General features: G+C 41.0%; 1 protein-coding gene across 1 annotated transcript in view; it reads right to left on the bottom strand.

Moving 5' to 3' along the window:
* Positions 1 to 530: 530 nt before the first annotated feature.
* Positions 531 to 13,555, bottom strand: part of MGAM (maltase-glucoamylase) — a 91,871-nt gene continuing 78,846 nt past the window's right edge. Inside the window, exons 43-48 of the mRNA XM_077850194.1 lie at positions 13,207 to 13,263; positions 6,878 to 7,002; positions 5,713 to 5,801; positions 4,417 to 4,466; positions 3,637 to 3,807; positions 531 to 1,452 (exon numbers count right to left, since the gene is read on the bottom strand). Of these exons, the coding sequence (XP_077706320.1) occupies positions 1,375 to 1,452; positions 3,637 to 3,807; positions 4,417 to 4,466; positions 5,713 to 5,801; positions 6,878 to 7,002; positions 13,207 to 13,263 (570 nt within the window). The 3' untranslated portion in view covers positions 531 to 1,374. The remainder of the gene's footprint in view (positions 1,453 to 3,636; positions 3,808 to 4,416; positions 4,467 to 5,712; positions 5,802 to 6,877; positions 7,003 to 13,206; positions 13,264 to 13,555) is intronic.

Raw genomic sequence — 13,555 nt, 5'->3', positions numbered from 1 at the left:
GCCTGCTTTTCCCTCTGCCTGTGTCTCTGCCTCTCTCTCTCTCTCTGTGCCTCTCATGAATAAATAAATAAAATATTTTTTTAAAAAAGGCTTAGGGAAGTATACATATTTATTTTCAACACACTCATTTTCAAGGAATATTTCAAGTAAATATTCCTGTTGAACACTAATATGTCATTTCTTTATCCCAAATTTTAACCATCTCAAATTTTAACTAATAATGTTGCAAATTCTGTTTTTATCAGTAGACATTTTACCAGATATAACAGTTGTTATAGTTGCTATGATGACTAAAACAACAACGACCACCTAAGTACATGCTTCTGCAAACATGAATCCTAAGAAAAACCCATCCGGTGGTGTGAGGGAAAGAGTGGATAATCATAAATCTGATCATTCTGTCAGTGGGTTAGACTGTAGGAACTCTGATGCCACAGAGAACAAGACCAACTTACAAGGGTTTGCTAAGCAAGAAGCCTTAACCCCAAAGGGTGGTTAACCAGGGTAAAAATACCACAAAATCCAAAATCTCTTGTAAATTAGCTTGTTTTATTTTTCTCTGGCATTTAAGTTGTACACATTTGTGTAAACGGTGGTTATATATGTTAGACACAGGGCAAAGAAATATGATTTACATATCTTGAAGCACACCACTGCAAAAATAAGTTACATTTTTTACATTCAAACTCCTTCCTTCAGTTTTGCCTGCTTAAATATCATCCTTACCCCTATTCCCATATGCTAAGCATTGCCCTACCCATCTTCTTGCTTCCATGTGAGTTGGCCCTTCTTGTCTCTTCCCCCTGAGTCTACTATTCTGAGACTTCTGTGGTTTCTTCTTATTGTGGTGATGGCTTCTTATCACCATCTTCTGTTTCCTCTCATCTTTCCTGCTAACTCTTCCTGTGTTTCCTTGCTTTCCCCTCATATCATGCTCTCAGCCTATTGCTCCCCTCGCCCTAGAACCAACTAGCAGATGTTCTTTCTGGATACTTTCTTGAGGCATTAGTCAACTCCAGGACCTGGACTGTTCTGGCAAGCTTTTACTTATGTATTCAGCAAGAGTGGAGCCCATTCAATGATTACACACACACACACAACTTCATCATGGACCCAGTTCATCTTCAGTAGATACTGTATGATGAGCCAGCAGTACCATGTTAATCACACAGAGACAGAAAAACAACCCATAGATTTCCCACACTTCCCTATGGCCTACACCACAGGGCCAAGACACAGACAAAAATATGTGACAAAATTAATAAAATACTTTACCCACACTGAGCATGAACCAATTAACTACTCAACAACTTTATAAGCATGAAGTAGAAGTAGTTCCAAAGCTATTCATAATTAAAATCTTGCTCTAAAAATTCACAGAGTGCTTCTCCACGTCAGTGAAATGAAATTATGGAGGCTGATATCTCTGCCGGTCACATCAATGCTTAACACCTGTTGGGAACCAAAGGAAAAGGAGTGGGCATCTGGCAATTGAAATTTCCTGCACTCAAATGAATCAGACACAATCCAATGGTTCACATGCACTCTGCTACTTTCACAAATCATTGCCTAGCTGTCAGGCAGCCCCCAAATTTTCAGGTGAAGAGGCTGTTTCTTGATTCCTTAGAGTACAAAATTTATTCAGTGATAGGGAAATGACAATGGGCCCTAAATAATGCAACTACCCTAAAACAACTGCACAGAAAATTGGAGATGTCTTCATTTCCATTCCTTGGAACCCTCCTTTCTTTTTCTCCTTTTCCTGTTCCCCCCATAGCGACTTGGTGTTTCCCCAGTGAAAGTCCAACAGTTCAGCTTTTTTCGAGGCAAATGGCTTCCATAAAGTGTCATTGCGAGTGCCGTCAGCAGCTAGTATGACAGTCCAGGAGTGGGTCAGCAACAAGATTGGGCAAAGTCCTTTATGAGCTCTTAGTAGAGTTGGGGAAGTTGGTTGAGAAGAAAGCCACAAGTATGAGGAAACAAGTAAAAAATACAAAACTGAAGGGAAAACTTTTGTTTCAGGCCTTGTAATCAGGAAGGATTATGAAAGAAAAAGTCCAGAAAAAAGCAAGAAGCAAGCACACACAGAAAGATCCATTTACCATGAGGACAAGTGTTGGAAACACCACACTGCATTGATGCTAAGGGGCAAATTTTCTACATATTTAACATTCATGAAATCAGAATGTGTCTTGCAGTCAACAGCTTTAGAATTACTGTGAGCTAAGTAGGATTCATGACAATTGTTACTGTCTGTACATGCATGAACTTCATTGCTATTGTTGGTATTATGAATGGATGGACTATGAACCACTTAAGGATTATTTTAGGAAAAAATAGGAAACCTGACTGGTAGTAAGATCAAGAAAGTGTGAGGATGAAAACTTGTATAATGCATTTGCTAGCTTTGGAAAAAATACCATAGAGATTGGTGGAAGAATTTTTTTGAAATGATATATCACCAATGCTTCTGATAGCACAGAGAAATACCTTAACCCATTCATGCCACATATTCTTCTTTTAAATAATAAGATGGTAATTTGCCATATTCACATACAAATTTTAATATTAAAAGAAAAATCTGTGATACAAATTGGCTAAGGCATTTCTTTTTCTTTTTTTTTTTAAGATTTTATTTATTTATTCATGAGACACACACAGAGAGACACAGAGAGAGAGGCAGAGACACAGGCAGAGAGAGAGGCAGGCTCTATGCAGGGACCCCAATGTGGGACTCAATCCCCAGGGGTCCAGAATCACTCCCTGGGCTGCAGGCAGACGCTCAACTGCCAAGCCACCCAGGCATCCCCATTTCTTTCTCTAAAAAAATAATTTATTTATTTATTTATTTATTTATTTATTTATTTATTTATTTGATAGAGAGAGAGATTACAAGCATGGGGAGAGGGAAGGGTGGAGGCAGAGGGAGAAGCCAACCCCCTGCTCAGTAGGGAGCCTAACAGGGGGCTCAATCCCAGAACCCTGGGATCATGACCTGAGCAGGTGCTTAACCCGCATAACTGACTGAGCCACCCAGGCGTAGCAAGGCATTTCTAATATTTCTTCACATTCAGAGTTTACCTTGTCTAAATTACTTTAATGCAAATTTATCAATGTCCATGTGTCCCTACCCAATATTTTCCTCTGTATTGTCACTAACATTAAAATGATAAAAAAAAATCTTTGTTTAGAGAAAATTTGCAAAGCTCTCTGTGTGTTTAGAGATTTTAAATGATACGAAAGCATTGTATCATACTTTTGTAATCCTTTTTTTTCCTTCTTCATGCCACATGAAATAATGGGACAACTCTAACTATGGTGTCATATTTGATGGAATAAGGTAGTTCGAGCTGTCTGGGAAGTAGAGCTCTAAGGCAAGGTGAAGGAGTAAAGACAGTTTTATATAAATTTGCAGGGAAGAAAACATATGTGGAAAGAAAGGATCAAGACCCACAATTCCCAACGATAATAAGTCAGAAATTTCCCCTTCATCTCCATGCTGTCCACTGCTGGTGCACTGAACACAGCTTCCCAAAGGACTCTGCAGGAAAGGCTGTCATTTGGAAAGGAAGTAGGCAGGGACTGCCCTAGGATTAGCCCAGGAAATACCACAGGGACTTTTCACTGGTCACAAACCTGTGTTGCAGGGTTGTAAGTGAAGGTGGGCGTTATCACCATGCCGCTCACAGAGATGCTGACACTGGAAATGGAAACACTGCCCACTCCCCAGATCTCAACGTAGCCCAGTTTCAAAGGGTTTGCATCGGTGATGTATTTGTTGAAAACTATATGACTCTGCATCATATTCTGTCCATTGGAGATAAAAGGAGACCAGAGGGGAAAACAACAACAACAACAACAAAATCCATTTAAATTTTTCCCAACCTTTTTTTAGGCACAAATATAGGTCATAAAGTTAAGACAATGTGAGAGTCCCCATCTTGTGCCCTTGGATAATGCAGAGTATGATTTCAGCCCTGTATCTCCCGCTTCCAGCTATCATCCAGCTTTGCATTGGCTAAGCACCTGCAGTGTCTCTAGACTCACCCGGAACTCTAGGGAGACAAAAAGTCTCAGCTATCAGGAACTGTATCCTCTACATGTAGAGGAGTCACAAAATGTGCAGACCATCCCAAGGCAACACGGGAGCAAGGGCCAGATAACATAGAAACAATCTGTCCGTCTGTGCCTTGGTGAACTGGAATAAGTTACTGATGAAATATGAATGGGTTTAATCACAGAGAACTTCCTGAGAGCATACTAAATGTCCATTTGAAGTCTAGAGGAAGGGAAAGATGCAAATTAAGAAGACAAGCAGGGAAGGGATTCTAGGCGGTACGTAATGCCCTATGATATCCAGCATTCAACTAAGCCAACAGAACTCTATTCTCTCTTCACAGTACCAGTTACACTCACCTGGCTGGCAGAAAAGTTGGCCAGGTAATAGAGTCCTTTTCCATAGGTGTCTGCAAATGAGCAACAAAGTAAGTGTGATCTGGAGCTGTGCTCTTGAATTCCAATTGCTTACTTGTTGAGAAAGTAGGGATGATTTTTGTTCCTCATTTTACTTTTCTTCTTTACAGAGTTCCATTTTGTGAGCTCAGATGTTCCCCCAAACTCCGCTTACACAGTGTTTGAAATGAGTGTGTATAGATGCACCTGGCTAATAGAATCCCTCATAGAATGCAGTTTCCTGACACCAGTCTTTAATCTGCTTCTCTTTCTCATGATCTACCATTCCCCACACCTTCCTTGTCACCTCAGAATTCCCAGATCCCTTGTGCTAGAGGCACACAGATGTGTGCACAGGTGCATGTACACACACATTGCAAACATCACTGGTATCTTGGTCAGCTTGAGAGGTATGAGGCAATTTTTTTAATGCAGTCTCCAGAGACCAAGAAAATACTTTTTTGAACTTTATCCTTCATGTATGCCACAGGTTCATGGAGAATATGAAGCTCAGCATTTCTAGCATAGGCATCCCCATCCTAGCTCCAACTTCTGGGGCTTGCTCACTCTTCCCCCATATTCTAGCTTCTTTCTAATTTGCTTACCACTCAATCAGAGGGCATTGGCTACACTCTAGAGCTATGCCACCCAAGATGGCAGCCACTAATAGTATATAGCTATTTAAATTAAGGTTAATTACAATTAAATAAATAAATTCAGTTCCTCTGATGCACTTGTAACATTTCAAATGTGCAATAGTCACCTATGCCAATGGCTACCATATTGGGCAACACAGATACAGTCTATTTCCATCATTGCACTAGACAGAAATGGCTTAGATAGAGCTAATGGAGCATAAGCCTCCTCCCAAGAGTTTGCCAGTTCCTGTAAACTCCTAATGGAAAATCCCCCCAAATAAATAGCATGGCGGCTAGAGGCATTGTCTTTCTTACTGGGACAGTAAACCATGTAATTAGGAAATGTGCCCTTGAATGTAAACCATATGGAAGTATATCTCACTTGACTACTAAGAAACTCCCTATGGCTTCCATACTGCTATCTCACACAGTGAATTAGGACAGTTGGGTAATGCTGAGAGATTCAGAGCTATACATGAGGCATACAGATCATATACAATAGCTACCATGCACTTAAAATGACAAATGGCTATGTTTAGGAATGCAGAATTGTTTTAACATGGACAGCAGGCCTGTCCCCTAGTCAATGGTATTCACACGAATCCCAGGCAATCCTACTCACCAATGCTTTGCCCATCATCCCAGAAGAGCCAGCCTTTAGCAGCCCCCTCATCATCCAAAGCAACCTTGAAGCCTATGAATTTCTGACGGCTGCAATGAGGTAGGAAAGAGCCATTAGCTAAAAACAAAACCACAGCCATAAACCAAGAGTTTTCATAGAGACATAATGGAAGTGCTTCATAGTATAAAGACTGGGTACTAGGATTCAAGAGACTTGTGATCTAGCTCTAGTTCTGTCTCCAGTGGCTATATGATTTCAGGTCAGGAGTGAATGAATGAATGAATGAATGAAGTAGGGGAATTTTCCTTTAAGGTTTTATAAGCCTACATGTGTTGTAAAAGTACTACAAGAAACTACAAGCAAATTCAGTGGTTCTGTAAGAAAAATCCTGATGTGATCTTTCTTTTTTCATGACCTAATTTCCTAAGGACGTGTACAGTGAGCTCTGTTTATAAATGTCCTAAGCTCTTTAGTTTTTAACTGAATTTTTTAATCAAATGAGTATGGCTCTAAGATTTTAGTTTGGCATCAGACATTCATGGATTTTAGTCTGTGCTCAACTACCTAAAAACTGTGTGACCACTTGAAGCCTCTCTTTGCTCATCTGTGAAATGGGGATAATAGCATTTATATCACAGAGTTTATTTTTTCCTTTTGTTAAGAAAAATAGATTTTCAAATAGAAAACTCCATATTAGTATTGTTCCAGGCACATAGCAAGCATTCACTTGATGTTAGCTATTATTAATTATTGTGTAGACTTAGGTCCAGAATTCCAAAATCCTGTATGTGAGGAATCTCAGCCTCAGCCATCAATTGCAATGTGGCTTACACAATTTTTTAGCAATAGTTTTCTTAGCAGAGTCCATTAAGACTCGGATGATAGTCTTCTAAAACTAGTATGAATTGGGTTGCTCCTTGTTTGACTTCCATTTCAAGTGTTATCAGTTAGACCTATTATCTCACCCACTGGAATCTAAAATAGTTGTTAATAATTGTTCAAAGAGTGCAGAGTCTAGGAAAAGTTAAATCACAAACAAGCCAACAACAAAAAAATCTTTAGTAAAATTCCTTTGGGGTCTGAGGGTGCTGCTTACAGATTGGCGGGCTTCCGCAGGATCTAAGCTAACTGGCAGGTAAAGGAGAAGCCTTGTCCCATCATTCACCTTAAGTGGGTGTTCTGCGCAGGCTCTTGCCAGGGCAGGATGTAGCCCCCACGGACATGAAGGTTAATGTGGTCAAGAGGGGCTGGCAAGGACTTCCACTCTGCCCTTGCTCCAATGTCCACACCCTGTGGGCCAGAAGAAGGTAAGACAGGATGAGGGTAAGAGAACACACCTCACTGAACAACGCATTTACCAGACAGCTTGTCTACTGTTCTGGACTTGCTGCCTGTCCATGACCTTCCAGCACACAGCTGGTATTACCCGTCTCCACTTTCACCCAGCTACTGGGTGGACTCTTACCCTGATGCTCCAACATCACGTCAGCACCCCTTGTCTTCTGGGGTTTCTACCGTACATACTACATGAGATCGTAGTGTGGATCTCAGCCTACCCTCATTCCACATCCTGTTTCTGTGTCAGAGAGCAGTGCTGGAGGAAGTTGAGGAATTCTTTTGCTTATTTCTTGTTGGCTTTTGATACATGCCCTGCAATGGCATTTCTAGGCCTTCTCTTTCACTTTGCCTCTGCTCCGGCTCCTTTTACTGCTCCCACTTCCCCACCCTGCCCAACTTTACTAAAGCTTTGATTCCTACTTGACAGAGAGAATTAAAATGAGAGACCCCAACACCAAGCGCTCCAGAGGCCTTGGGTTCCTCATGTACGCCACTGTGGAGGAGGTGGACGCAGCCATGAACGCTCGGCCACACACAAGGTGGACGGGAGAGTCGTGGAACCAAAGAGGGCTGTCTCCCGAGAAGATTCTCAAAGACCCGGTGCCCACTTAACTGTGAAAAAGATTTTTGTCGGTGGCATTAAAGAAGACACTGAAGAACATCATCTAAGAGATTATTTTGAACAGTATGGGAAAATTGAAGTGATTGAGATCATGACTGACCGAGGCAGTGGCAAAAAGGTTTTGCTTTTGTGACATTTGACGACCACGACTCTGTAGACAAGATTGTCATTCAAAAATACCATCCTGTGAATGGCCACAGCTGTGAAGTAAGGAAAGCCCTATCGAAGCAAGAGATGGCTAGTGCTTCGTCCACCCAAAGAGACTTAAGTGGTTCTGGAAACTTTGGTGGTGGTCGTGGAGGTGGTTTTGGTGGGAATGACAACTTTGATGGTGGTCGTAGAAGAAACTTCAGTGGTGGAGGTGGCTTCGGTGGCAGTCAAGGTGGTGGTGGATACAGTGGCAGTGGGGATGGCTATAACGGATTTGGTAATGACGGAAGCAACTTTGGAGGTGGCGGAAGCTATAACGATTTTGGCAATTACAATAATCCTCAAATTTTGGACCCATGAAAGGAGGAAATTTTGGAGGCAGAAGCTCTGGCCCCTATGGTGGTGGAGGCCAATACTTTGCCAAACCACGAAACCAAGGTGGCTATGGCGGTTCTAGCAGCAGCAGCAGCTATGGCAGTGGCAGAAGGTTTTAATTACTGCCAGGAAACAAAGCTTAGCAGGAGGGGAGAGCCAGAGAAGTGACAGGGAAGCCACAGGTTACAACAGATTTGTGAACTCAGCCAAGCACAGTGGTGGCAGGGCCTAGCTGCTACAAAGAAGGCATGTTTTAGACAATACTCATGTGTATGGGCAAAAAACTCGAGGACTGTATTTGTGACTAATTGTATAACAGGTTATTTTAGTTTCTGTTCTGTGGAAAGTGTAAAGCATTCCAACAAAGCGTTTTAATGTAGATTTTTTTTTTTTTGCACCCATGCTGTTGATTGCTAAATGTAATAGTCTGATCATGACGCTGAATAAATGTGTCTTTTTTAAAATGTGCTGTGTAAAGTTAGTCTACTCTCAAGCCATCTTGGTAAACTACCCCAACAGTGTGAAGTTAGAATTCCTTCAGGGTGATGCCAGGTTCCACTCGAAATTTATTTGCAACCTGCTTGGGCACAGAAGCCATTGTCTCCACAAACTTTGGTGTGGTTGAACTGACAGTTAATGTGTTGTGACCTGGAGTTCACCGTTAAAAGGGTCACCCAAGCAAAGTCCTGGAGTTTATTTGGTTATTATGATTGTTGGCACATCCTATGCAATATATCTAAATTGAATTATGGTATCAGATAAAATTATAGATGGGATTGAAGCTTGTGTATTGTCCATTATCATGTGTAATCAATAAACGATTTAATATTCTCTTGAAAAAAAGATGAACTTACTTTACAAATCCTTATCTTTAACTCACTAAATTTCCTTTATGTTTAACATCTTTATCTTGCCTCCCCTGTGACAGGAAGAAGTGCTCTCTCACCCAGAGCCATGAAGCTCAGTTTCTAAGAAATCAGCCTTCCATATTTCTTCAATCTAAGGCAGGGCTTTCCAGCTCCAGCACTGTAGACATCTGGGGCCAGATAATTCTTTGTCATGGGGGCTGTCCTGTAATTTTGGAATGCTTAACCCATGTCCATGCCCTAGATGCCAGTAGCACCTCCCCCACCCCACCTCAACCACAAATGACACCCAAAAGGTCTCCAGACATTGCCAAATGTCCCCTGGTAGGCAAAAAAATCCCCCCATTTGATAATTGCTACCTTAAAGGTAAGGAGGAAAGCTACCATAACACTCCTCCACTTTGGTCCCTTTTGTTCATTTTAGCCATATTCAGCCTGTGTGAACCATAGGGGTAAGTGGTCAGAAGGAAGCATGCTGACTGATGCCATTCTCCCTGAGGCCTGCCTCAGGACTCCAGAGTCTACAGGATTTAATAAAAATTTCAGTCCTACATCTCTGAGCTTCTTCAGTTTTCTCACTGATAACATGAGAAAATCCAATTATATGATCTCTAATGACATTTCACTCTGGTATCTTATGAACATTGGACATTTTCTCCATTGATTATCCTGCCTACTAGTGAAACTCAACACATATAAAACTGTCAAAGTTATCTCCCTACCAAATTCTTTATTTCTCTCAATAATATTTCTATTCTACTACACATTATGTAAATGTGATGTGAGTTTAATCTCATGATTTCATTTCTAATACTTGATTTATCAGAAGCTTATTGGCTTTCCATTATATAGTTTCTGACCAGAGTAGTCTAATAAATTCCTGTTTAAATATCCATTAAGATATGACTGTATGGTAAAAATCTAAAAGCACACTACTAAAATAAGAATAGACAACCCAAGTGCTTTTGTAGGGGGAATTTGCATCAACTGAACAGTTGATTAAGTATCTTTGCTTGGCACTCTTGTAAACACTCATTGGGATTGAGTGCTGATAAAACCTTTTCAGAAAGCAACCTGCCAATATCTGTCAAATTCTTAAATCCCAGAAATTCTACTGACAAAACTTATATGGAGATACACATACAATGGTGTTACCTGTAACCTTGTACCACTACTTATAAAAAGAAAGCAGGCAAACCTAAATCCAAAATGTCCATCCACAAAAGTGATTTGCTAAATGATTCCATACAATGGAATATAATATAGTTGCTAAAAAAAAATAGGGAAGAGCTTCAAATTCAAAGAGTTCAAGTTCAAAGTTCTTTAATAAATAAAAGCTTCAAGATATATTATTAAGTGAATTAATTAAGGAGCCTTTTAGTATGTACAGTAAGATACTATTTGTGTAAATAAAAAAGAATACACATATGCTAGTCTATGCACAAATTTTTATCAACAACAAAGATATGTAACTGTTAACAGGGATTAGCTCTAGAAGGGGGACCAGCAGTTGGGAGATACGGAACATGGTGAATTTTACTTTCCATTTTACCATGTTTGCCCTTCTCCAATGTTTGTATTTATACCAGGGGAGGTATCTCTACTCTTCTAAAGTATTTTTGGCACCCTATATTTCTTTTATGATACCCTTCCAATCTTATCTTCCCCCTGGTGACTTTTATCCTTTAACCAGTACATCTGCAGCTCTTCTTCCTCTAACTTTTGACACTATGTTTTAATATTCCACTGTATTCTTTATACTGAATAATGAATTTGTTCCTTTTCACATGATCAGATGGTGGACTAGGTCTCATACTCCATGTATATCTGCTAGAACTAGAATTGGTAAACTTTGTCTATAAAGGACCGAATACTAAGTATTTTAGGCTTTGCAGGTCAGACGACTTCTGGTGAAACTACTCTACTCTGCTGGTGTGAGTACAGATGTTGTTCACAATAAATAAACAAATGCTCATGCCTGTGTTCCAATAAAACATTATTTATAAAAACAGGTATGAATCAGATGTAGTTGTGGGTGGTAGTTTGCCAACCTCTGCTCTTGTACAAAATAGGTAGCCAACCATGTAGATTAATCAAGGAGACACTTCTTCATTAATTCCAACCACAGAATCTCCATTTTAATTTAACAGCAAAATTTAGTTTTTTTCTAAATGGTTTGCTCCATCAACTTGAGCCTTCCTAAGTGATTTTTTTTCCCCTTTCCTTCCTCAACCAAATCTCTTCTGTTTAAAAGCCATGTATAAAATCAACAATTTCCAGGATACTTTTCTTTCCTAGCCCTCACACTTCCCTTTCTTTCATGTAGTGCCTACGATTATGTACATAAGTATTAGTGTTGACCACATGCAAATATCAGCTCCGGGTTCCAGGGTGCACTTAATGGGAAGCTGTCACAGTATTCTAACACCTGAAACTCAAAAGGTGGCCTGCACCTGGGCCAGGCTGGGACTAGAGTGGAATTAAGTGAGATGCCTAGGGGGCCCAGTTTAAGGCAGTGCTCACTGTCAGGGTCATACAAACACTGGCTCAGCCCTAGGAAGGAGTACCTCTTTAAACTGCATGCCCAGGGGATCCCTGGGTGGCGCAGCGGTTTAGCGCCTGCCTTTGGCCCAGGGCGCGATCCTGGAGACCCGGGATCGAATCCCACATCGGGCTCCTGGTGCATGGAGCCTGCTTCTCCCTCTGCCTGTGTCTCTGCCTCTCTCTCTCTCTCTCTCTCTCTCTCTCTCTCACTGTGTGCCTATCATAAATTTAAAAAAAAATTAAACTGCATGCCCAGGCACCTCATGTATTCCACTGTTCCAGCGAACCTCAGGGTACTCAAAATCTCTGTGAGTGAATGGAGCAGTCAACATGCAAATTCAGGACCAAGGCTAGGTGACTTAAAATCAGTTGGCTGCTCCCCCACTGAAGGCCCTAGCTGGGGAAGCACACAGCAGAGTCCTAACGCAGGGCCATCTAGAGGACAGATCCAACCCACAAGGGAAAAAAAAAAAAAGATGGGATAGGTGTCCGGGAAGGACTCAGGGCTCCAGTGAGACAAAGAGGAGGAGGAACAAGACTTCCATTGTTCTTGTCCAGTTTTCACCTAATCACACTGCAAATGCATTGACCCAAAGGGCCAGAGTATGCTCTGCCTCTTGTCCTCCCGCTATTCTCCTTTTGCTGGATTTTGAGTCCTCTGCTTTGCTCTCCTCAGAAAAGTCAAAGTAGGCTTGGTTACAGGGAGAGGAATTACCTCCTTTGATTCTTCCTCAAGAATCAAAGTCCGACTTTTGTCCTTACAAGAGAATATGGCCTTGCGGTTGCTTTGAAAGGCCCTGTTTACTCAGCTGAGTCTCTGGAGCTCCCACTAGTGTAGAAATGTTCTAGAACAGAGAATGACATGTTCGTCTTCCATTTCTAAATGCACTTGTGTTGCTCTGGCACACAAGGGTTGGTTGCGTCTCATACCTCCATGTGCATTTTATATACTGCCTAAGACTGTGCTTACATCAGATTACATTTAACAACTCCTCCTGGAGCATCCATGCTATAGAAGGAGATATTTAATAACAAGAGAGGAGGGGCACCTTAGTGGCTTAGTGGTTGAGCGTCTGCCTTAGGCTCAGGTCATGACCTCGGGGTCCTAGGATTGAGTCCCACATCAGGTTCCCTGCATGGAGCCTGCTTCTCCCTCTGCCTATGTCTCTGTCTCTCTCTGTGTCTCTCATGAATAAATAAATAAAATCTTTAAAACTTAAAAAAAAAAACAAGAAAGGAAAGGCCTCAATACTTTTTGAGACTTACAGTCTTATAAGGGATGATATGAACAAAAACTACATTTGACAGCACAATTTCAAGTATTTACTAGTGTTGCCATTATACACCAGCATGAAAGATAAAAACTAACACATAAAGAACACTCACAAAATGTGTTATTTTTTAACAGTTCTGTGAGAAAAGTGCACTTATCCTACTTAGAGGTGAAAAAATTAAGGCTACGAGGTTAAAAGTGACTTGTCCAAGCTCACACACATCAGATGAGTTATGGAGCCAGAATCGGACAGATGATGTGTCAGATTCTGAAGCCTGTGTACACTACCATTTTCCCAAGTTGTATAAATCATCAGAAAAACTTACCGTGTAGTAATCATACCAGCGGGCTCTAGGGAAATATGCAGTGACATTTCTGGCATTCTAAAATTAAACACAAACAAGACTTTGATGGTGGGCTCTTCCATCCTGGACAATGTAACCAATTTGCATAGTAAAAGGGTCAAAACAATAGTGTTGGTCTTGGACCCAGAGGTTCATCTTTTAGAGACCAGCAATGCTGGGGAAGCCTTTCCTCCCATGCCTCCCCTCTTCCCAAGTGGGAGAGTTGCCTACCAGAAACTAATAGTTTCCCTAAAGCCCTTTGGGATCAGGACTTTTGGGGAAAAAAAATCATCATTTGCTTATAGACTTATCTCATACCCTCTCATTGGGA

The sequence above is a fragment of the Canis aureus genome, chromosome 15 (genome assembly GCF_053574225.1).
Source record: "Canis aureus isolate CA01 chromosome 15, VMU_Caureus_v.1.0, whole genome shotgun sequence".
Classification (NCBI taxonomy): domain Eukaryota; kingdom Metazoa; phylum Chordata; class Mammalia; order Carnivora; family Canidae; genus Canis; species Canis aureus.
Note: the sequence above shows the minus strand (reverse complement) of the source record. Positions and strands in the feature narration are given on the sequence as shown.